The sequence below is a fragment of the Umbelopsis ramanniana genome (assembly GCF_025399195.1).
Source record: "Umbelopsis ramanniana AG unplaced genomic scaffold K450scaffold_103, whole genome shotgun sequence".
NCBI lineage: Eukaryota > Fungi > Mucoromycota > Umbelopsidomycetes > Umbelopsidales > Umbelopsidaceae > Umbelopsis > Umbelopsis ramanniana.
Window position 1 is genome coordinate 1 of NW_026252189.1, and position 23,600 is coordinate 23,600.

At 43.7% G+C, this 23,600-nt stretch overlaps 12 protein-coding genes across 12 annotated transcripts; 7 read left to right on the forward strand and 5 right to left on the reverse strand.

Annotated features, from left to right (window-relative positions):
- Positions 1-1,714: 1,714 nt before the first annotated feature.
- Positions 1,715-2,320, forward strand: K450DRAFT_181212 (uncharacterized protein; the record flags this gene model as incomplete). Its single annotated transcript, XM_051584360.1, has 1 exon — positions 1,715-2,320. The coding sequence occupies one exon, from the start codon at positions 1,715-1,717 to the stop codon at positions 2,318-2,320; it is 606 nt and encodes a 201-aa protein (XP_051440184.1).
- Positions 2,321-2,922: 602 nt separating this feature from the next.
- Positions 2,923-3,956, reverse strand: K450DRAFT_262917 (uncharacterized protein). Its single transcript, XM_051592555.1, has one exon. It carries the CDS (start codon positions 3,739-3,741, stop codon positions 3,103-3,105), a length of 639 nt encoding a protein of 212 aa, XP_051440185.1. The 5' UTR covers positions 3,742-3,956; the 3' UTR covers positions 2,923-3,102.
- Positions 3,957-4,846: 890 nt separating this feature from the next.
- K450DRAFT_216094 (uncharacterized protein) lies at positions 4,847-5,926 on the reverse strand. Its single transcript, XM_051584848.1, has 3 exons — positions 5,637-5,926; positions 5,476-5,555; positions 4,847-5,408 (listed from the first exon to the last, which is right to left on the reverse strand). The coding sequence occupies exons 1-3, from the start codon at positions 5,891-5,893 to the stop codon at positions 5,047-5,049; spliced, it is 699 nt and encodes a 232-aa protein (XP_051440186.1). The 5' UTR covers positions 5,894-5,926; the 3' UTR covers positions 4,847-5,046.
- Positions 5,927-9,372: 3,446 nt separating this feature from the next.
- K450DRAFT_262928 (uncharacterized protein) lies at positions 9,373-11,054 on the forward strand. Its single transcript, XM_051592556.1, has 5 exons — positions 9,373-9,633; positions 9,711-9,760; positions 9,826-10,072; positions 10,167-10,238; positions 10,330-11,054. The coding sequence occupies exons 1-5, from the start codon at positions 9,564-9,566 to the stop codon at positions 10,818-10,820; spliced, it is 930 nt and encodes a 309-aa protein (XP_051440187.1). The 5' UTR covers positions 9,373-9,563; the 3' UTR covers positions 10,821-11,054.
- K450DRAFT_262932 (uncharacterized protein) lies at positions 10,870-12,406 on the reverse strand. The gene is made up of 2 exons (XM_051592557.1): positions 12,269-12,406; positions 10,870-12,160 (listed from the first exon to the last, which is right to left on the reverse strand). The coding sequence occupies exon 2, from the start codon at positions 11,972-11,974 to the stop codon at positions 10,919-10,921; it is 1,056 nt and encodes a 351-aa protein (XP_051440188.1). The 5' UTR covers positions 11,975-12,160; positions 12,269-12,406; the 3' UTR covers positions 10,870-10,918.
- K450DRAFT_262937 (uncharacterized protein) lies at positions 11,769-13,445 on the forward strand. Its single transcript, XM_051592558.1, has 4 exons — positions 11,769-12,160; positions 12,278-12,594; positions 12,682-12,895; positions 12,971-13,445. Exons 1-4 carry the CDS (start codon positions 11,973-11,975, stop codon positions 13,338-13,340), a joined length of 1,089 nt encoding a protein of 362 aa, XP_051440189.1. The 5' UTR covers positions 11,769-11,972; the 3' UTR covers positions 13,341-13,445.
- A 326-nt stretch (positions 13,446-13,771) lies between these two features.
- Positions 13,772-14,046, forward strand: K450DRAFT_160355 (uncharacterized protein; the record flags this gene model as incomplete). The annotated part of the gene is made up of 2 exons (XM_051584006.1): positions 13,772-13,825; positions 13,885-14,046. Coding segments are annotated over 2 exons (216 nt in total), but the record flags the coding sequence as incomplete, so codon positions are not given.
- Positions 14,047-14,279: 233 nt separating this feature from the next.
- On the forward strand, positions 14,280-15,710 carry K450DRAFT_262946 (uncharacterized protein). Its single transcript, XM_051592559.1, has 3 exons — positions 14,280-14,556; positions 14,626-15,114; positions 15,205-15,710. The coding sequence occupies exons 1-3, from the start codon at positions 14,392-14,394 to the stop codon at positions 15,460-15,462; spliced, it is 912 nt and encodes a 303-aa protein (XP_051440191.1). The 5' UTR covers positions 14,280-14,391; the 3' UTR covers positions 15,463-15,710.
- Positions 15,711-17,064, forward strand: K450DRAFT_262951 (uncharacterized protein). The gene is made up of 3 exons (XM_051592560.1): positions 15,711-16,658; positions 16,747-16,818; positions 16,887-17,064. Exons 1-3 carry the CDS (start codon positions 15,959-15,961, stop codon positions 16,988-16,990), a joined length of 876 nt encoding a protein of 291 aa, XP_051440192.1. The 5' UTR covers positions 15,711-15,958; the 3' UTR covers positions 16,991-17,064.
- A 1-nt stretch (position 17,065) lies between these two features.
- K450DRAFT_262956 (uncharacterized protein) lies at positions 17,066-20,404 on the forward strand. Its single transcript, XM_051592561.1, has 10 exons — positions 17,066-17,203; positions 17,269-17,360; positions 17,446-17,665; positions 17,746-17,790; positions 17,865-17,882; positions 17,980-18,088; positions 18,156-18,235; positions 18,300-18,495; positions 18,572-19,858; positions 19,930-20,404. The coding sequence occupies exons 1-10, from the start codon at positions 17,144-17,146 to the stop codon at positions 20,118-20,120; spliced, it is 2,298 nt and encodes a 765-aa protein (XP_051440193.1). The 5' UTR covers positions 17,066-17,143; the 3' UTR covers positions 20,121-20,404.
- K450DRAFT_275855 (uncharacterized protein) lies at positions 20,392-21,294 on the reverse strand (the record flags this gene model as incomplete). The annotated part of the gene is made up of 2 exons (XM_051593195.1): positions 20,392-20,855; positions 20,931-21,294. The coding sequence occupies 2 exons, from the start codon at positions 21,292-21,294 to the stop codon at positions 20,392-20,394; spliced, it is 828 nt and encodes a 275-aa protein (XP_051440194.1).
- Positions 21,295-22,639: 1,345 nt separating this feature from the next.
- K450DRAFT_262960 (uncharacterized protein) lies at positions 22,640-23,409 on the reverse strand. The gene has a single exon (XM_051592562.1). It carries the CDS (start codon positions 23,339-23,341, stop codon positions 22,739-22,741), a length of 603 nt encoding a protein of 200 aa, XP_051440195.1. The 5' UTR covers positions 23,342-23,409; the 3' UTR covers positions 22,640-22,738.
- Between the last annotated feature and the right edge of the window lie 191 nt (positions 23,410-23,600).

The following is a 23,600-nucleotide window of genomic DNA, read 5'->3' on the forward strand; positions in this document are numbered from 1 at the left end:
GTCGTAAAGTGGTTAGTGGTATCAAGGCTTATGACTGGAATGGCTATACCTCATTGACCCTGAAACATCTCATGAAACGCCGCCCTGAATTTAACATCGTTAATTGGACGCTCTGTATAACCGGTTGAACGTCTTTGAAATAAATATCAATTGCATGAAAGGGAAGGGATTGGGACTAAAAGTAAAAGCAACTAGTTTTTTCCTGATTATTATTTTTTTACTACAAACGGACAACAAACTAGTTCAGCAGTTCTATACTCTCATTGCAAATATGTTCCCAAATCGAACTTGCCGATAGTGTTCAGAATTGAGATAGCCGTACTATCTCGGAATGTTAGATGACCTTACGAAGTATGCTAGTTCGGGGCGCCTAAAAGAGCAATGTGTGTTACTGGCCACTGGATTCATGCCACGGCGGGGCCTATAGGAATGAGTGCATTAATTTTGAAGTGGTTGCTCTTGTGGGGGGTTATCTTGACGTTCAGTTTAAGCTGGTGTCTTTTTGCCAAACAGTGAACGGGATAAGAAAACCCCTTTATCGCTCATTACATTTTCCGAAGAGTCCATTACCTCTACGCCGGCGTCATGCGCTCCGTAATGAACAGCACAAGCGCATACATACTGCTATTGAAGTTTACGGCAAACTAGCGGCAATTAAAATAGTATGTTGCTCATTTCTTATCCTTTAGGGCTTGCAAATACCTCCTGTAGCTCGAGTTCAACTGTGGCATACCCCACACTCTCGCTATATTTGGTCTGTACGTTCTACCACTCTGCTACATCGACTTTTCTAATAGCTTTCAGGCGTCATATCTCGATTTATCCTGTCCCCAGAGGGTCCTACACACTATTCGTTGTAAGGATAGATTCGCAGTGGAGAGGGGTCTAGCATGCAAGCAAAAGAAAATTGGTTTTATTCAGTAAGTGTGGAGAAAACGCGATTTAGTGGGAAAAATATGGGAGGTCATCAAGGTATTTCCAATAATTTCTAGGTGCTGCTGGACAGCGTGATGGTTAATACCAGCTCGACTCACTTAACAAGATTAAAGCTTCCTTGTCGACATTTAAAATGTTATATCATACGATAAGAAAGCAAACAGCTTATTTCGAACTTCAAAATAGCACTCAACGTTAACAAGAATTATTACTACAGCGGAATCGATGTCTACATATCGATTTCGCAATGATGATCCGCCCTTGGCTTCAAATTATGGTATTTTCGCCGCAGGTTGCTGCACATCGACTTCAGTTACCTTCCAATGAACATACCGTTGTTTTTCAACTCATTCGGTTTCCAAGGTAGATCGATGATACTACAAGCATAAGGAAGAGAGACATTGGATCAAGTCTTGCTGATTCTGCGCGCACGTTGGCTCGGCATCGGATTTACATGCGGCCGAAATGACGGACTACCAAATTATTGGATATACATCAAGCCGCAGGATCAAAGTGTGTTATATCGATCCAGAGTTTAGTAATAAACAATTGGATTCTTAAGTCCTTTGGGTTGACAATACATTTGCATCATCGTAAATTATAACATTTCAATCACTGTAGGAGAGCATAATATCGCGCTCGTTGAGCATTTGTCTGAGTTTTAAAACGGATACGAGTAAAGTTCTGCGAATTAGTCTGTCCCAATATTTAAAGCCGTTGGGTCGATATATCTTTAAATAATCACTCAACTTCATTTTCATCAACTTATTCATTTACCATGCCATCTGTGGGTCAGCGTATTGAAGCCTACCTCGGAAACCTTCTCAGCTCCAAAAAGGGTCGTGATGCTGGGCTATTGACTCGCCAGCCTCAATTCGAACAGATAGAACCTACGTTGAAGGTCACCTCTGATATCGGGCCATCCGGAACCATAATGCCAAAAAGATATGGTAACGATGGGGGCAACGAGCTACCAACGTTGACATGGGAAGCAATCCAGGACGCACAGGAATACTTCGTGATTTCAGAGGACCCCGATGTACCTTTGCCTACCGTTGCTACCCATGGAATTCTATACGGTATATCTCCTGAGATCACCAGTATCCAACATGCTGATATCAAAGACGTAGATTCTAAACAGCGTACAATCAAAAATGGATCTATCAAATATGGAAAGACTTTGATGAGGACTCCATATGAAGGTCCTCGGCCGCCTCTTAACCATGGCGCACATCGTTATATTTACACAGTCGTGGCTCTCAAGCACCCACTGGAAAATCTTCCCAAATACCCTGGTAAAACAGACTTCCTCAAGGTTATAAACGAAGATAATGTATTGGCATGGGGCGAATGGATCGGTGTATATGAAAGAAAGCTAGAGTAATGATTTAACCAGTAGTCAATAGTATCCTATACTGTTTATTTAGAATTACTTTGCCCCCAATATTAAACTAGGATTACGATAACAGAGCAGAGCAGAGAGTCTGAAAATTTATTTCTCGCAACCATTGGTACGGCAGGAGAAACATATTCGAACATATGTACTCACAGAGTGAAGATATAGGTGTGTTTGAAAGGCAATCGTCAAAAAATAAATGTTGAATGAAAATGCAAACGCAGAAGACTATACATACCCTCCTCCGATATGTGTAAAACTCTGATGTGAAGTTAAAACTCACTTGGAATCTGCATAGAAATTTCTTTGGTTAACAATGTGTGCTTTTATTTTACGCTATTCGAGATTTCTACCAAAGTATGTGAATGCATATATAATGACTTACTTTACTTGATCGTGTCGTGGGTGTGAAGGACAAGCAAAGGACAAGATGTCAAGAACTGCCTTTTGACTGATCAGTGGGCTTACCATTGACATACGCCAATTGACATGTTACAGCCCGGCTAAAATACGAAAATTGTGGGCTCTTAGCGACAAACGAATGGGCATCCAATAACGCAATATTGAATTAAATGACGGTATAGGTATGATCATTGGTGTTACACGGTGAAAACAACCACCACGACCTGACAGCCAATCCTTTTCCTTCGCAATGGCGACTTTTACAATCCCTCAAAGACATTGGTACTCCTACGATTCGCAAGCGTATCCGTTGATTTTTTTCAAAGCAAAATAAAGCTATATTTTGTTCGGAAAAGAACTAGTATATTTTATGTTCTGGAGGGCATAGAGAAGCGTTCTACTTCAGTCTTAACAGCTTCCAGCGAGCGCACGTTTTGAACTAGCTTCCAAAGATGAGGGTAATTCTCTTCAATCGAAAGGAGAGGTCCGAAAGCGGTGATTAAACAAGTGGCATGGACATCAACGAGAGAGAGCTTGTCACCAACGTAGTAGCCGGTACCGTTCTTGATCAGAGCTTCCTCATGCTTAATCAGAATTGGATTTGCAACAGTTTCTTTGAAGATTTCAAATTGCTCGGCGTATTTCTCAGGTTCAAGTTCCCTTAATCTTCGAGTTCTACCGCCCTTAGCAACAATTTCGCCCCAGCTTTCATAGTACTGGTCGATGAGAGCAGCTTCATCTTCGTTTGAACCGAGAAGACCGATACTAGACTTACGCGCCACATAACGATTAATGGCGTTGCTTTCAGCGAGAACAAACTTAGTACCGTCAGCTCGAGTTTCAGTTAATACTGGCATCTTTCCGAACGGGGTTTTGGGCTTTTCCTCTTCATTCCAGTTCTTAGGATAAGTGTTGGTCCAGTCAAAGCCGCTGAGGGAAAGAAGAGTTCTTCCTGTCAAAGCTAAACCATGACGGTCAAAGTAGAGAAAATCGTAATGGGAAGACATTATGCGAGTGAAAGCGATCCCGACTCTCAAACTGAAGCGCAGTCGCTACTTTACATAGATGCGGCATCGGTTGTACATGGAGCCGAGGTGCGGAATACCAAATAACTGGATATACATTCTGGCCGCTCGAGATCAAGATCCATCCCATGCAATTTACAACGTTAGCCATAGATTACTGAGGTCAACAAAGATAATTAACAAATGCACCTGCTATGTTCGTTTTTTAGGTGCAGAAGTTAGTCGTGAATCGCTCACATTCCGCTCATTTGGGAGAAATTGAAAAAGTGTCCTTCAACTCGGCAACAGCCTGATGCTCAAAAAATACTCGGCTATAGTTGCGATTGATCGGCCAATCAAACATTTAAGTTTTTTTAATTTTTTATTTTATGCCACTGGTTTCTTCTTTCCCATAAACCTACGACTTGTTTGCCATGCCAACTTTCGGTCAACGATTTGAAGCTTATCTTGGATACCTTCTCAGCTCTCAAAAGGGTCGCGATGCCGGCTTGATGACCCACCTACCTCCATTCGACAAGATCGAACCAACAATGAACGTCACTTCAGATATCGGTGCTTCCGGGTGCTCAATGCCAAAACAATGTGCTATGGATGGCGACAACGAGTGGCCAGGATTGACATGGGAGAAAGTCCAAGGCGCTCAGCAATACATTGTTGTGGCAGAGGATGCCGATGTACCGATCCCCAACCCCATAGCCCATGGGTTCTTTTACGGTATCCCGTCTGAGATCACCAGCATCCATCACGCTGATCTCAAGGAAATAGATACTACTAAGCATACGATCAAAAATGGATCCATCAAATATGGAAAGACTATGTTGAGAACGGTATACGAAGGCCCTAAGCCTGTTTACAACCATGGCCCACATCGATACTACTACACAGTCGTGGCTCTCAAGCAGCCATTGGAAAATCTTCCAGAATACCCTAGCAAGGCAGAACTGGTCAAGGCTGTGAAAGAGGACAATGTGTTGGCTTGGGGAGAATGGATTGGTGTATACGAAAGAAAACTAGAGTAATAATTTAATCAATAGTATTATATAAGGAAGTAAAACTGTCTATGTCAACTGTAGAATCATTGGGTATGGCAGTTCGAACTCCATATATTCGTGTTTATGCGTTTTATATAGACCCAAAATTAAGAACAAGGGAAAAAAAAGGCTGGTACTACAAAAAGATTCACTGCCGTTGATATATCGCAATATGCGTACTCAGGTAACAACTACGTTTTTACAGTGACTAACATCTCCAGAATACACGCTGTAATGTCCATTGCATCTAGCCAGATTACAACTTCTGCATATCAAAAGGTCCTCCCTTCTCCATTGCCTTGATATAAGCTGGTCGACTACGCACTTTCTCCAACCAGGCGCGGGTGTGCTCGCCAATAAACTTATCCATTTGTCCTGCGGTTATGTCAATGGGGAAGACCATTTGTATATCGGCTCCGGAGATTTGTGATCCTGCAAACCATTCATTCTTGGATAAGTGCTCCTCAATCAGCTCATACTGAGCCTTTAGGTTGGGTTCGATCATTCTGGTGTTGATTTCCCGCCTAATTATGTATGGGACAAGTCGGACAAGGAATGGTGTTTCTTGAATGGCGGCACCCAAGATCAGGGTCAACAACAAGGGAAGCATGAGGGAACCTATGAATAAGAGAAAAATTAAATTGAGAATCGCATGAAGGGCCGAGATAATCGACGGTCCTCTTACCTTCGGCGGTGTGCAACCAATAGGTGTACTGAAGCTGTTCGTCCGTGCCTTCAGCTGGTCTCCATTTACCATTACCATATCTGATTTGTTCCAAATAGATAAAAATCATATGTCAATGCAAAATTCCTCTACCAAGCATCCTCTACAAGCTAATACTGTACCTGGACACCAAGTATTCGACAATAGCTCCGGATTCTGCAATGGTGTGTCTGCCGTCAGTAATGACGGGGGATTTGCCGAGCGAATGGACATCTTTCAACTCTTTTGGAGCCATCATGTCGGGTTGTCTCTGGTAAAACTTGATTTCATAGTTGACATTAAGTTCTTCCAGCAACCATAGAATGCGCTGAGAGCGAGAGTTGTTCAAATGGTGCAAAATAAGAGGGGTTTCTGGAACTTTAGGAGTAGTGTCGGCCATAGTTTAGGATTAAAGGTAAAGTTACAATCGATCTGATACACCTGTTATATATAATTTTCAGGCCACTAATTTTTTTCTAGTCTATTGCGCGGTAACACGTAATGTCGATGCTTGCCGATCGAAATCAAGCGGGTCTTCCCAAGGACGTTGGCAACGCACGGTGCTTCATCCATCACATCCCGAACCTTACGCCCGCGTGATATTTCGTTCAGCACTACATATTTCAACATCACAATTAACGTTCTGCTCATGGTCTCGAGCTTCCCACTTCGTACTGAAGTAGTTGAAATCAGCCTAGTCAGCAGTAATCCAATGCTTTTTGGCTATGTTCGGTGTTCGGACTTTTAAACCCGCGCATTTCAATGGGTTGACTGGCATATGCTTTTGGAGAAGGTTACGCGCGAAAATAAGATAAGAATCAGTGACAAAATTAAAAAAGTGCAATAATAGATGATGGTTTCAATAAAACTTCCCAATCAATGAAATTGAAACTCGTAATTTTCTATGGCGCTCTAGACCTGTTGCTTGAGTTTGCCATGAAGCAACTCCGAACAGCATGCATTGAAGATCCGCTGACCCAGGCCACTATTCTGAAATGACACAATGAAGATAACAAACAAAGCTTGTTGGGGCCGATGTCGTATTTTAAAGGTTGGAAATGGGAATAAGTTTATTTGGCCAATCTCAGGTCGTCCACACGGTCTTTTGGATGAGTCTTGAGGTCGCTCTATTCCTTTAGCACACAGGAACCATCATTGAAGTTTAGCTGCGCGGTGCCAAACCAAAACGTCTTATCATTCTGGTATTTCTTTTGGTTTCATGACGTCCAGTGTGCCGACTGGAATTAGATCCCACCTTGGTTTATGAACAGTAACGGGTGGGGCAAGCTGACTTTAATTTACCTCAAGCGGCCCATTTCTGACCATGAGCCGGTCAATAAAACAATGGATGGAAGAAGGAGCTCACTGCCTTTGCAACGAACTCAATGGCCAAATTTTTTTTATCGGATTTCAAAGGTATGGGTGTTTATGCCAGTTTGTGTGAGCACTTTGGAATGATATTGGCGCCGTAACCATGGCATGTTCTTACCTAGATATCGAGACTGGGGTTCATCGGCAACAGTTCAAACAGACCCTTTGTGGAATCACCGTCATATTATCGTTTCAAGACAACTCAGAATTCCTATTTATTCAAATGTTTCAGTCTCCACAACTTGCTTTTTTTGACAGCAGCTTTGCCAAACGTTAGGTACCCTGCTGTCGGTTTTTGAGAAATTTTTGTCACTGTGCCTGCCAACTTCGATCATACTCCATCGGCGGGGGTATAAATCTCCTTGTCAGTGGATAAGGTTTCGTTTCCTGATTTTTCTTACAAGGTATGATTCTTACCAATCCATTAGTCATGGAATGCAGAATCCTCCCTTTGAGGCTTATGGCCAAGAAACCGTTACGCAATCTGAACAGGAAGGCAAGGCGACGAAAAAAGGGATTATGGGTATTGGACCCGGACCAGGCATCAGGAGTAGGAACGGGTTCCCACTGCGATTTGACCGTCCATCGGCGACTCCCCTACCTTGGCGGTCTTGATTTTGCCTCATATTGCTATCATGAGACTGACCCTGAAACCTGCCGTCAATGCGAAAAATAGCAAAATCTCCTGGAGCAGGCAACGATTTCACGAAAGGCAATGGAAGGATTCTCATTACTATTTTCATTTTTTGGGTTGTTTTCTGCACCTGTTGCTAATACCAGCAGCTGACGCCAAAGATTTTGAAATCATTCTTCGCTAAACGATAACTAGCAAGCATCTAGTCTTCTGTGTTGTTCCATTTCAAGCAAGTGAGATATGATAGAATAGATCACGCACACACATTTTTTTTTTAACAAGCAAATATAACCCCACTCTCGAAAAGAGATTTTCTTGCTGCCCTGCCTTGACAAGATGTCCATGTAAAAATACACGGCATATTGCATGAATGCGTCTATTTTTTCCTTGCAGGAAAGCCACATCTTGAACCCATCTGGCATATAGCAATGCCATAGGATAGAGGCATGCATCTTAAGATAAACGGCATGTGATGGCTAGACAAGGTGAAGTCATTTTGCGTATGTCAAAAAAAGCATCACAAATTTTCGGCGTCTTCCTGAAGGGAAAGGGTATGGTATGACATAAATTTTCGCATATACTCAGAGTCGAAAAAAATGCTTCATAAAGTGAGGGATTGTGATTTGGAACATGGATAATTTGTGTCAAGAGGCAGAAAGATGAATTTCCATTTCGATGATTTGGCGTTCGCCAGCAACTGCGTTATGGTGAAATGAAAATAAGCACTGATCTATGGCATTCTATTCATGCTAGATAATTCATCCCAGTTGTCGTAGTATGAAATAGAATCAATGGATATGCATGGAAAAAGTTTTTTGTGGTGCCTGATATAAAACTACATCGGTCAAACGCTTTTTGGATCACTTCTGTCCAACAAACTGCTTACGAAAAGATTCCCTTAAATCATACTCAATGCGGTATCTTTCTTGGCGTTGTCGATTTATCGAACCCCTCCTGCTACAAGAAATTTACGATTTGGGAAAAGTGCCATGCCCTTTTACCTTTGCTCTCTGAACCCCACTGAGTTTTAATATGTCATCATAATGCTGGAAGCTATTTCCTTATCGAGCACACGTGTAATGGCGATTTGCAAATGAGGTCACACTTTTCTCCAGTCTCTATAAATGAGCCCGTTTCGCATTTGAACTTCAGCATTTTTCTCCAGAACCCCATCTTAAGTCAAAACCAAGCCAAGCTTTTAAAGGATAACTTTACCAAGACTTTTTCACTCTTCATCAATCCATACCTTCACCCATAAATGAACAAGCACGCACACCATTCACATCCATCTGCCTCAACTCCTGTTGTCTGCTACTACAGCAACTTCTGCAAGTTCTGTGGAGTCGATATATCTCGATTCAGGTAACTGTTCTGAACTGCATCCAATTGAAAACCGATTGAATATCTCATTAACCTCCTGCCTTCCTTTGACAGCCATGAATCCTATTGCAAATACTTTCAAACGAGACGATAATTTTATTTTTACCGTTGCGCAGCCGTACGACCTACCTCATCATACCAACCAACCGACCGCGCCTCCTAATCGGTTGAGCCCCCCCATCGCAATGCAAAATTTCATACATTCATATACTCTCGTCTGGAAACCCGCAACATTCTTCCAAAGCCCTTTTATGACTCGGCTGGCCTGGGAGAAGGAGCTCTACAAAGATAAAAAAGACTAGCAGGCAAAAGCCCAGATATATTCCCCCATCTCTCTTTGTAAATAATTATCGATGTTCATTTTTTTTGTCCTCTATGCATAATACTCAATACATTTTCCCATATCCTATAATTTGGTGCCAATTTTTTTTAAGCTAGTCAAAAAGGAAGGCTATCGAAGTTACGCGATATGAAATAATGCGAAACTAGTTTTCAACATGGGAAAGTGGGAATTTGCCCATACTGCCCGTCATAAATGCGCAACTTGAAAATCGCATTTTAGAACCAGAACGAAGGATTACCCATATTAAATTGGTAAATCACGCGGAGTCGATATTCCGATTTTCCATCGAGTTCTCCCTCCAGGGCTTTCGATTATTTCTTTTAATTTTCCTCCCCCGCCTACATGACCATCACCATCCTCGATGGTGGGATGGCCACTACATTAGAACGAACTTTTCACAAAGATTTATCCGGTAAGAATGCCATCATCCCCTATCGGCGCATGGGTATTACAAAACAGGGAATTGACCCAATATTTTTATTTTTACAGGGTATCTTTGGTCAGCTGCTTGCCTAAAAGATTGCCCAGCAGCCATCAAGGTAAGCTTTGCAATATTACACACACACGTCAGGTGCCATGTCCGACTCATACCGTAACTGATTAGGCAGTACACACCGCTCATTTGGATGCTGGTGCAGAAATCATCACCACGTGCACCTATCAAGCTTCCTTCGAAGGTTTCCGACGGGCTGGATATACTGACAACGAGGCGGTGGAGTTGATGCTGAGAGGCGTGGAATTGGCCGACGAAGCAAGAAAAGAGTATCAAGAAAACACCGGGAAATCCATCAAGGTAGCGTTGTCGCTTGGATGTTACGGCGCTATTCTTGCCAACGGCGCAGAGTATTCTGGTAATAGGTTTTTCCCTGGTGGTGGTTTTTTTTTTCCAGTTGTTTATCAAAAGTCGTTGATCTCCTCCTTGCCCATGTAACTTGTTCATCATAGGTGATTATGGTGACATCTCTTTACAATCGCTGGTGGATTTCCATAGACGTCGCTTGGATGTATTTTTTAATGGTAAGTTTGTTTTACTTGGGGCCTGCTTTCAATCGTCACGCCAAAACATTAACGACAATCTTTGGGTTCTCATCTGACTTGTCTTTCAAAGACGGTATCCCATACCGCGGCATCGACTTCATTTTATTTGAAACTGTGCCGTCTTATTTGGAAGCCCAAGCCATCCATCAGTTGCTGCGCGAAACGCCTTATACCGTCCCAAGCATGGTCTCGTTCTCATGTAATTCTTTACATACGGTGTGCCACGGTGAACCCATTGCTCAATGCGTGGCGTTGTTTAACGACCTGAATCATGTTAGCGCGGTGGGAGTCAATTGCACCAAACCAAGATTTATTACTTCACTGTTACAGGACATTCACGGTGCAACTCAGAACAAAACGCTGCTAGTGTATCCTGATGGAGGTGAAGAGTGGGATGCTGAAGCTCGTGCTTGGAAAGTTGAGACGAAAATGGATGCACAACAATTTGGATCCATGTTCAAGTCTTGGATTAAACAATTCGGTTCAGATTTCATCATTGGCGGTTGTTGTGGCACTACAGCCCACCATATTAGCTCAATTAGCCATCTTGTTGACCAATAGACGCATGTACGTAGGTAATGTGAAAAACAAGCAAATAAAAAGTCAGGTTTCTTTTTGGATATAGGGGTTTATCCTCCGAGATTGGGCATTGTTTTCCTCTACCGGCGCACATTTACATCTTGTCCTGGGGATCCAAGTAATTGATTCAACTGAAACAATAGGATGGATCCGGCACTGGATACGTTTAAAGATTCGACATTGGATGCCATGGGTATGGATACCCTTAGAACATTAGGGTCAATATGACTTGGCCCATGATGCTCTGAGCTCAATATCAAGGCTATGCGATCAGGTAACTTGTCTAAATGTTGACCACTTGTCTTCTTCCAGAAAAAAATCCCAGTATTGGATGACAGAGTGTCCGTTATGTCATGAGGTGGAGTATCAGCTACGATGGGTGTCATATGCATCGTTTTAACAAGGTAGTCTATCAACTGACTGGATGGAATTATTTTGTGAGGGTAATCAATGACGGCGGCTTTGGATGCTCTTATCGTTTTGTCGTTGGTCAGATCGCATGTGTTATCCGTCAACACCGCGGTCGTCCAGCCCAAAGCTTTGGCAGTTCGTACCAGAGTTCCCAAGTTACCAGGGTCAGATATGTTGTTAAAAACAATCAATTTGTCAACGGCTGGTGAGAATTCCACATGGGGTAACTCCACCTCGGCAAACATTTCATTCGCAGTGGGTTGTGACGCTGTTCCCAAGATCCTGCGTGTGTTATTGATATCACACACAAAATAGCGCTCAGCTGGGAACTTTTTACGGTCCAGCTCTAAATGATCCACGCCTTTGCTTAAAGTCAATCCTATCGACCTTAACTTTATATTTCTATCCAGTAGTTCTTGAATTGTGGTTTGGCCCTGAACAAGCACACTACGTTGTTCGTGGCGATATGACTTTTTCTCTCTAAGCTTGACTAGATGCTTCACCGTTTCATTATGAGAACCATGTATAAGTGTAATTCCTTTGCTAGCTAGAGCTTTCGCGAGGTTTGCTCCTGACATGAAGGGAATGAAGTAGGAATGGAGCTGTTGCTTGGGGAGAAGAGCTGAAAATTTGAGACTGCTTTTTGGCCGCAAAGCGATTCCAACCAAGTTCCAGCATTTTGAAATTCTCTTTTGAACGCAGCTACGCAAATTACATAGATCCATGGCTGATCAAGGCAAGAAAATGGGATTCTCCATGAGTTTTGGTGGCCAGCGTACCAGCACACCGAAATTTGCGCCAAAACAAAAAGCCAATGCTTCGAAACGCATCAATTTTGGCGATGACGACGATATGGATGACGAGCCTAAAGCTGAAGCCGTCACTGGATTCGAAGACAATAAAATACAACAGTACGTATGATTCATACTTGCGCATGACAGCAATGCCATGTGTACGATTTCTCCTAACGATCCCTATCACGCACTAACTCGTTTGTCACTCCTCTTTTTTTTTTTTTGGTTCCGCAGCCTGCACGAAAAGGTAAAGCAAAAGGAAATCGTCATACCCTCACAACCCAACAAAGATTTTAGAAAGGAAGCAGCAACGAAGCGGTCCATATATATACCTGAATCGGGCCTTAATGGTGAAAAAAATGCTGGTCCCTCTCAACCTGAGGTGCTCGGACAGCAGGTGGCACAGTATGGATTGCAAGTGACCAAAAAGACAAAAGAAACGGTGACAGTGGAAGACAATGGAAGCTCAGAAATGCAAATCGAGGAATCCGCAAACAGCACTGTCACAGCGCCGACGCTTGAAGAAGCTGCACTGGCTGCACTTGTTCGAGGTAAGTCACGGTTTGACTGGGGTAGCCGTGTTCAAGATTTAACAGAGACAGCGTGGTCAAACGAGTAACCCCATTATTGCATTTTAGAGGCCAATTCAGATGACGAAGAGGAACCAACTTCCAACTTAGTGATTCCTTCAGAATTGGACGTTTTTAGAAACGATGTCCAAAATCGGCCTGAAGAGACGTCCTTGGAAGAGTATGACCAGGTGCCTGTGGAACAATTTGGAGCCGCCCTTCTGCGAGGAATGGGATGGAAGGAGGGTCAAGCGCTCGGCGGCGGAAAAGCTGGAGCTTCCGAGTAAGTCTTCCATTCATTTCGTATGACATCAATGTTACCAATGTGATTTAACAAGCAAAAAAAAAACTCATTTAGACCGTTGGCGGCAAAGAATTTTGTACGACGAGATGCTCTCTTAGGCCTGGGTGCCAAACCAGAAGATTTGCCAGAAAGTGACCGTCAGAATCGTAGGAACGCCTACCAGTTTTCTGACACCACTTTAGTTGTACCAAGGCTCAAAGAATCGAGCAGAGGATCAAGTCGCTCAAGCACACCAGCAGACGATAGACGACGGGCTCGTTCAAGATCACCATCACAACGAACGTCATCGTCCCGTCCAAGGTCTCCTCCTCGACATTCCAGACGACGTGAGGACTCTCGGGAACGATCTTCTAAACGATCCAGACGGGACCGATCTTACGACAGTTATAAAAGATCAAAGGATGATTCAAGAAGACGACGATAAATTAGATAGAAAGAGAGTCGCTGGCAGTGTTTTTCTATTTTCAAACTCATATTAAACGTCAGTTGGCCAAGAATAGCAACCAATCACTTGACTCGTTTTGCCAAGAATAAGCCTCAGTTGTTTTTGGTTTTTTTATTTTCAGACTCTTTTCGCTCTATTCTCGTCAACCCTGCCTGACGCTAGAATACCTTTAGGTGAGTTCTAGGCTTTAGGCCGCCTTACTGACCTCCAATCCCATTCACTTCGAATGGGATGTCTGTCAATGCATCATGTCATTAAGCGCCATTCATCCCGGTATACCCACCTAACGCTATTTAAAATATCTTTTTATAATGATGTTGCTATCATTAGTACACACGCACACACAATTTTTTTTATTCGTCTGAAATAACAATCGTGGTCTGAGTGTCCAAAAATAATATAATTGTAATATGGGAAGGAAAAAGATCAAGATTCAACCTATCAAAGATGACCGTAACAAACAGGTAAAAATTTACTCATGCCTTAACGCACATCTTCTGCCCACGCTCACCATGTTCCATAGGTCACCTTTTTGAAACGCAAATATGGGCTAATGAAGAAGGCATATGAATTGAGTGTGCTTTGCGACTGTGAGATTGCACTGATTATCTTCAACTCCAATAACAAGTTGGTGCAATATGCCAGCACTGAAATTGATAAAATCTTGATGAAATACACTGAAGTATGTGGAGTAGTATGTTTTGTGAACCACACGTACGTCTTGGGGGTTTTTTTATTAACCGGTGTCTTTCTTTATCACTCCAGTACAGTGAACCGCATGAAAGCCGAAGTAACCAAGACGTAAGTCACACGACCCCCCCCCACCTTACATCGCAGCGTATACTAATCTTAACCCCAGTTTGCCAATTTGTCGGCTGAGGGCGGTACATCGAAAGATGATGACGACGCAACACCACCACCTGAAGCCGATTTTGATCAATTACCACCGTCCACTGTGAGTCGACCAAGGAAAACTTCCCAGCAGCCGCCGCCGCAACAGCCTCCACCTGCTCATCATGGTCACTCGCCAATGCCTACTCATCCCGCTGCTATATCTCCGTACAACCGTCCAATGCAACCTCCTTCTGTATATCAATCGTCGTTACCACCGCCGTTTCCTCCCAGCTCTATGTCGCCTAGCCCGGGTTACGACATGTATTCTGTGCCACCCCATCCTCACATGTATATGATGCAGGTACGTTTAGGGCTAGCTAGCGGTTGAAATGCTGATGGGTTGGGTATTGATCGTTGTTTTCCGTTGTAGCAGCAGGCTACCCAGCCTCCTCCCATGTCGCAAAATGTGCATCCACAGTATCAACAGCATCCAATGCCACCGTCGTCTCAACATTCGTTGTATCCGCCACATCCAGGTTCTTATAATCAGTCGTATCCCTCTTACCCGCAACCTCAACAGCAGCATCCACCGTCCCATTCACCTTTGCCGATCCCACCTCAGTATCAAGGTTCGCCGCAGCCTGTACATCAGCAACGTATGATCTCACCGGTTCCTCCTCCGCCGCATAACGGCACACCAGTTCCCTCTAGTCGCACTCCTTCCTCCAGTGAGGGTGGGGGGCCCGGTTCGCCCAATATTTCTTCTCCCAAGGTTGAAAGTCCAAATGGCACGACCAAGCGGCCCAAGCTACGAGTGCAGATTCCATCGGAGACTTCCGAGAAGCCTGTGACAAAACCAGAAGTGGATGAAGGGATAACAAGAAAAGGAAGCGACGACATGCTACCAATGAGTACTCAGGTAATTATTATTTTGCCAAGAGCAGCGCTCCGCTCATCTACCCCGCCTCCCTATTATTAGAGACACTAAATCATTGTTTATGTTATTCAGCCTCCATCGGCGGCCATGAGAGCTACTGGAAACACTGCAAATGAACCTGGTCCTCCTTCTGCTTTACCTTCTGAATTTGCTCAGAATTTACCCTCTCCGTCCACGTTTTATCCTGAATTCTACCAACAAAGCGAATTACCGAGTCCTTTAAATTTCTCTGCCACGCCTCGGGAAAGCGGCCGTGCCTTTCACTGGCCCGCCCCGGGAGGTAGAGATTATAACTATAAACCATCTCCGTTAGCCAAACTTGACAGGTGAGTGAATGGGTCAGTGAAGGAATTACTTGTGTATGCTCATACTCACTCTTTCTTGTAGCGGTAAACAAGGTGACCCCAGTAAACGACTGAGGGAAGACGAGGGTGGCACAGAGCAAGCTGAACAGCATAAGCGAAACAAGCAATAATACTCCCCTCTTGTTCATATCCCTTTTTACCCCCTCCATTGTGTTCTATCCGCATCTTGTGTCCTTTTTTTATTTCTTCTTTTCTTATAGTCAATTTTTCACATATGTAAAATACATCTCCATATGCTTTTTAGAAGTTCTTTTGTAAAAGAAAACAAAAAAAAAATTCCAGTATATATACAATCAGCTCCCGTGGGATTTTGTGCAATGGAGGGTATAAACGCTCGTAAACTATCGGGTCATTATCTTGTGTCTACGTTGATAAGACCGAATTTAAGGTTGGGGAACGTAGAAAAGTGACGGGTTTAAAGAGTCCTGATCTCAACTCCATCCATTGCCTCACAGTTTCCAATGTCTGCTGATCGCCAAGCTCAAGAGGAAGAAGCTCTTGTTCTGGAGTCTATTTATGACCAAGACTTTAAAATTAATGAAGCCGCACCGGACACCTACCATTTCACGCTACGTTTAGACGAAGAGGCGAGTGATAACTTGCGATCGCCGAGATTGGTGGTCATTGACTTTCACATTCCAGAAGCCTACCCTAGCTCCACCATGCCAGTCTACGAGATCACGTCAGTCTACTGTGGAACGCAAAAGATTGATGCTAGCGTTCGAGAAGAAATTGATACTAACTTCAAGACCATGTTTGTGCCTGGCGAGGTCGTCTTGTTTGAATGGATCAATTGGCTCAAGGAATACCTCGATGCCACGTATCCCGAGGAGGAGCAGCAGCAGCAGGAAGTACAGCAACCGGAGGATATGGAAACGACAAACGATGTAGACGATTCTACCACTTCCAAGATCGATTCTTCCTTGGACGACGAGTGCCCGGAAATCAAAAGTGGTGAATCGCTCATTGACCGCAAATCGGTTTTTGTAGGCCACGTGGCAACAGTTAACAGTGTGGAGCAGGTTCAAGCGGTTCGAAGGAAGCTTTTACAGAACAAGAAGATTGCCAAAGCTACCCATAATATCCTTGCCTATCGTATTGAGCTGGACTCTGGCGTCATTGCTCAGGATCACGATGAAGACGGTGAAACGGCTGCTGGAGGTTAGTAAATCACTCCCTCGTGTTCGAGGAACCCCCCGTCCGATTCAGCTTGTCATTCTCCCAGTTGACTTACTGTATATTTTTATAGGCCGATTGTTACATCTTTTGCAAATTTTGGATGTTACTAATGTGGTGGTCATCGTATCAAGGTGGTACGGAGGTAAAGTTAGAATTATCTCTTCTGAACTCAGCATGATGAGGCTTTCCAGAACTAATACTATCCACTAGGTATCCACTTACATGCTGACCGGTTCAAGGACATCAACAACTCGGCAAGGCAGGTACTAGAAACCTATGGCTATATAGACGATACTAAGGGCAAGAAAAAATAAACATTATACCGAGCGTTTTTGTGTGTGTTTTGATTCCATACCCAAATTTGGGGATAAAACAAAAATCCAAGTTTACATGGAAAATCCCATATTTTTTTCTGCTTTTGACGCTCGATTGCTTTCTTTTCAAACAAACAATCACTCACTGCAACTATGCCGCCGCATGAGATATCGCCTGTGCTGTGTTCGATGAATTTTGCCGATAACTTCTGGGTGTGTACCAGTAACCTACTGTCCCGCATACTCCTTGCTTTCCACTCACGCAGTCTGTTCAACAGGGACGAGAACAAAAAGGCGTAAAAACCCTACTCGCACGAATGAGACATGCCAAAGAGACCTGTGAAGACGTTCGCCATATGTATGAAGCAAGGTAAACGAACGACATGATTTTGAAAAGCAATATACAGCAGTGCTTGGAAAGTCTGTTGAGTGAAATACTAATCTCTGCTGTACAGAGCGCTTGCTGCGGAGGAGTATAGTAGAAAGCTTCAGCGAATCCAAAAAAGTAAAGTAGCCAAAGACGATACAGGAAACGTTAAAAAGTCGTTACAATCCGCCCAGGAAGACGCTCAGACCGAAGCACAACACTTCCAACAACTGGCTCAAACCATACGAGTTGAGCTAGGGGTTCCACTAGCCGAATTCGTCACCAAACAGCGTGAAGCTCGCAAGCTGGTAAAATTTCATGTCCTTTTGTATCGAAATTCAGGTGGTCAATGTAGAATGACTGATTCATTGGTACCTTCATTCACTAGATTCAAAAGGCTGTCCAGGATGTCTACAATCAGAGACAACTGCAGGTACGCTATATTATATGAAACTTGAGGGCTATCTAGTTATGACTATTTTTTACTAAAGCTACACTTGTTCCTAGATACATTATGTATTGCGGGTAAGTGAAGCTGCTGAACATAAAATTTGTCAGTAATGTGTCGCGGGTTTATATGTGAGTGACTGAACTTAATGCTCCCTTCTTCCGTTACTTTCAGGCGAGAGACAAGTACAACAATGAATGCATGCGTATTAAGACGCTGAGAGAAGACAAAGAAAATCAAAAGGCTGCACTCGCTCGTGCTGCTGCTTCTGCAAAGACACTTTGTAGGTGTTCCAGATCTCCCCATTTCAACCTCGAATTATCCTAAACTTTTACGTCCCCTCGATATAGACGCAGAGTATGAGTCATCTCTAGCTGCAGCACAAGAAAGCATACAGTTATGGAATCGAGAATGGCAAGCTAGCTGTGAGGTAAGCTTCAGCCTGTGTTCTATGTGTTATCATCTTTCTTGGCTAACTTTCCATCAACATTAAGAAATTTCAAAACTTGGAAGAAGAACGTATCAATTTTTTACGAGAAAGCCTTTCGCAATTTGCATACCTTCAAATGACCTATGCACAAAGTCAAGTGTCTAGGTGGGAGAGCCTTTTGACATCGGTCAATGGCTGGGATTGTAGAGACGAGCTTAATACTTACGTGAGTGATCATGGTACCGGTCGTGATATACCAGGTAGGAAGACATTTTCTGGTAAATTCGGCTTATTCTATCAGTCATCATTTGGCTAACATTTCATTTGCTTTCTCAGAGGTCATGGACTATATGATCCTGTATGAACAACAGGAAAGTGATAAATCAGCTGCTACAAATGCGAGTGAGAAAGACGTAAGCCCTCCGTCGCCAATATTATCTCGACAGGGTTCAATCACCGAAGGCTCAATGCGCTCGACGATGATCCCCGTTGCTGTCAAAATGGAAACACCGCCAAAGGAAAACAACATACAAATGGAAGATGTTAACGAACAGCGTCAAATGCCATCGCCACAAGTAGCCCCTTCTCCAATGAGTAATGAAGTATTTGCTAAAGAGACGCATGGTCGAGTCACGGTTTCGGATAAGCAGTCAGAAAGACGACGAGATTCTGTCCGTAGATCTATGCCAGTTAGCAATTTGGAAAAATCACAAGGTTCCTTTCAACAAGGTTATCAAAATGGAATCAATAGACGTGCCTCGGTATTGGAAATTCACCACACTACACCTGCAAACGCTACGGATAACAACCACAGGGTTTCACAGAACATGAATGTCCAGCAAGAGCTTCACCAGCAACATCAGCGTAATCAGCAGCAAGAGGTGCGAAGTCAGAAAGAGGAACGTAGTCCATTGGTTAGAGTGTCCAGCAGCAGACCTATTAAGGTTGACTTGAAGGATGTCCGTGGCTCACTTAACAGAAATCCCTCATTTGCAACCGTCAGCTCAACTGATAGCAAGTCATCCGCTAAAGCACATAGTTCTTTGGAGAACATATTGCAACGATTCGAAACGGGTCAAATTGGAAGGGGTACAAACAGAATACGAGATACACTCAAAGAGCGAGCTGCCAGCAGACGGCCAGCTCTTGGGACGTGGCAGTCTGGAAAGAGTGGAGCTAATCAAGCCGATCGACATGTATCCCTACGAGAAATCACTTCAAGATCAATGCAGTCACCGACCTTTTCTGCTACCTCAATCGACTCAAGTGCATCCATGGCAGCCATGGATGATTACAATGGTAGATACAGTCGACAAGGCACTCCAAAGATGATACCTCAACAAAAAATTATAGAGGAGCCACAGTATGAAAACGATGACCCATACGGAGCCATAACAGGTGTAGGTCGTCCATCGCAAGAAGATCATAGCCATGATAGTAACCAAACCATAGGCTCTGACGAAGACGAAAATCCACACACAGATCTTGAATCCCAATTGGATGACATGATATCGCTGCTCAATGATGGAATTGACTATCAACTGGAATTGGCAAAGGAAGACTCTCCAGAGCTTTCCCCAAAAGCACAGCCTTCGATCCAAAACGACCGTGCCATTATGTGGGGTAAGTCATTTGAACAGGATGCCAGATATTATGCTGTAACTCTGACCGATATCATTTCATCTGCTTTACAGTGCAAGCACTCTTTGACTATGAAGCAGAAGATGACGAAGAGCTTACATTTACCACTGGTGACTTGATCGCTGTTGTCGATACAGGGGATGGCGACTGGTGGCATGGTGAATTGTGGGATACTGAGACCAACAGCTGCATGGCCTCAGGCACGGTTCCTAGCAATTATGTTGAGGAAGTGGATGTCGCATAAATGGAACCGGTTCCCCCGCCCAGCCTAAATACTCATTCACTTGTTTCAATCCTGTACAGCCAGCATTAATTTCATGTCCATCTTTTGTTGTCGTTTTTTATTGCAAAATACATCTGTTTTTATCATTGGTACTTTTATTTTCTTGACGTGATGGATTCCTTTATTAAATCTTGTCTTTATTCTCAAGTTTGTGAAGTTGGAGTATACATAAAACTTGTACAAAAAGTCATTCATAGCTAGGTTTCCTGACTTCTTTTTAGCATTTGTAGGATTAAACATCAGAGGTGTTGCGCACAATATTGTGTTCTGAGAGTCGCTTGCTGACGAACAGGCGCATTCCAATCCCCCCAATGAGGACAGTCAGGAGGATGCCGATGTCGAGAGGAACGTCAGATATTAGCATGAGGGTATGAAGAAGGCTGTCCTGCGGGAGTGCGGATTTGTAAATTAGGCCAAGACGGACAGCACCCGTCACCAGAAAGATAAGCATCCACATGATGGTCAGCGATCGTATGCAGTTGCGATAGCTTCGTAGGTTGTTCCATGCCCATGCGATCCTATCGACGGGATACCGTCCATCGGAAGGGAAAATGAGCTTGACAATGCGCATGATATCTCGAAACGCAAAGTATAGGAGAGGCCGCATGTATTGACTTGGAATCATGGTCAACAACAACACAATGGCATTTCCAATGTCCAGCCATGCTTTGCGAGCCATGATTTCCAATGCATCCCCTAAAACAAAAAGCAATAACATGAGTGATGGCCGATATCGCTTATGCTCTTTGTTACTTTTCTTATTGCTCTTACCAGGAAGTAGCAGCACCACCATGGAGGCTACAAATTCCGCCAATATCAATACGCCCAAGATGTCCATATTGCGTTCAAAGATCGTTCGATGTATAATAATCGTCACAGGTACCAGACCCGATAGATGCATGGCTGAATACGCATAGCTGTGATCGCGACGAAGGGCGAAATACAGAGCCACGGGTACGACGATACATAGCAAGATGAATGCCAAGAGTCGTATGCTGCGATGAGATCGACTGGGCCTGATATCTTTATTGTGATCCAGCTGTAGCTCCGTTCTAATGGAGCTATCATCGAGGTTGGTAGACCCGAACAGCGACGACGAATCCACAAGGTATTGATCTTTTTTAGGCTCTTCCATGATGTGGATGGATAAAAAAGTAGAATTCCCCAATGGCAAGATACTTGTTATAAAGCGCAATGCCAATGTCAGTGTAGCTGTCCCCTTCTGGCAGGTAAGGGGACTCTCAATTTTTTTGTTTCTCTCCTGCCCGTCTCCGTTCAGTCCACACGATGAATACAGGGGGAAAAAATCACTTTATGTGCCATGTAGTTGTCAAATAAGACCTTTATGCATAAGGAGAGGATTTTCTAACAGGTAAAATGTAACTCTGGCTATAGTGCTGCAATTGGAACGACACCAGGAGTGGGCCTTGGATCATCGTTATGCTGGAATGATCAGTGCTTGCAAAAGGCCGATTATGGCTTTTGATAAAAAAGAAAAGTGTCCACTAGAATTTGTCTTATTTTTCTGTTGTTCCTGTGGAATTGTGCTTGACACGCTTTATCACTCATCAGTCGATACATGACAGCGAGTTGAAACACAGCAGCCATCAGGGTCCCCCGATGTGAGGTCTGCAAACAGAGAAAATCCCTCCTTTTCTTTTAAATGACAAGGACAGTCGACATGACCTTACTCCATGACAAAACATCGTCGTGGCTTAATTAACGCCCAGCGTTGAACTTGCTACACTACCACTGATCACGCTGTCTACTAATTTGTACAGTTTCTCCAATTTCTCTGATCATGCGCCATATCTTTTTGACGCTTAGCTCGTGCATATGCACTTGGCACGCGCTCACTATTTGCAAATGATGCTTACGACGAAAGATTATATCAGGAAGGCACAGTAGCAGCTGCCATCGATAGCACATACTCCTCATCCAAGGCCATTCCGAAAAAAGAACACAGGCTAACCCCACGTCGCATTTAGATACATCTTGTTTAACGCACTAGTACCTCCATATATGCTGATATGTGGCATTACGCCTCTGCACCTTCTCAAGAGCCAGAGCCAATGAATTGATTAGCAGCAGCTCACGATGAACCGTACCATACCACAGCATACTCATCCCAAATTCTTTTTCAGCAGGAAAGGCATGCTGTGAGGCGCGCAGCTGGTGACCAATGATGAGCCACAGCCGCTACCAATGTACCAGTTGGTCACACATTTGGTACCGAACTCCAACCATTTTCCAAACAACCTGTTTTAGACTGAAAGAATTTCCTTTTCTTTCGCTGGGTCGGTGAAAAAAATTCAAATTTGGGATACTGTGTGAACACGCTGCGGTTTATTTTGGGCTACCGTTGCGACATGATGGACAGTAAGGAAACTCCGTCAGCCATCAGGTAAATGGTGGCTAACTCGGATTGTCTAAACTTCATAGTGGTGTGCTGACAGATCGAACAACCTGAGAGAAAGTACGTTTCACACACATACTTGGACTATTGATTTATTTTACAAAATACCTATAACTCTGTTTTGAATTACGGATGAAATCTATTAATAATGAAAAACCTTGGACTAGGCCTCATCGACATATACATGTTGTTGCTCTGCTTCCTCTTCGAGCCGCTTCTGAACTACTTTGCACTCTTCCATGGAGCGCAGCCTGATGATTCTGCCGTAAACTGCGTTGAACAGTCCCATACATCCCAGTGTCACGCCAAGGATGATATTACCGTACATAACCATTTGATCCACCGTCAGTGAACTAAAGTACATGGCGAGCTTGGCCACGAACTCCAGGATCAGAATAACACCCCAAGCTGCATTCATAGTAAGCATGCCTCGCTTGAACACTGGGCTCCACTTCCAGCAAAACTCCAACCTCGACTCCTCAATCACTTCTCCTTGGTAGACATACTTCACTGGCGGAAGTAGAGACATCATTTGCTTGGTGACGCCATAGATCAGTGGCTTGTTCGTCCATTTTTTGTAGTGAAAGGGAATCATCGACATAAGGAACAGTACGCCAGTCGCACAAGTGACGATGGATTCTCTCAGCAACAGTACGCGTGGGTTTCCATCGATGACAGAAATGACAGCCGAGATCACAAATCCAAAAATAATGACCAAACCAAGGGGATTCACGGTACGATACCATACAATCTCGAATATTGACATAGCAGCGGGCGGAGCACTGGATATCAGCAATGCAGCTAACTGGGAAATACTGTTACGCAGTGAGTACTGGCAATAGGTGGTGCGGATAAAATCATTAGGTGGTGAATGTATGTGTGATAGGAGGTCTCGTGTAGACTCACGTATAAGATGATGGGCATAGCAACGTCGACGAAGAAGACGACTGCAAAAAATATCAGTTGTCGTCTCCGCGCCCGCTTGTCTTTGATGACGGTGGTAAATGTCTTTTGCGTGTCATTCC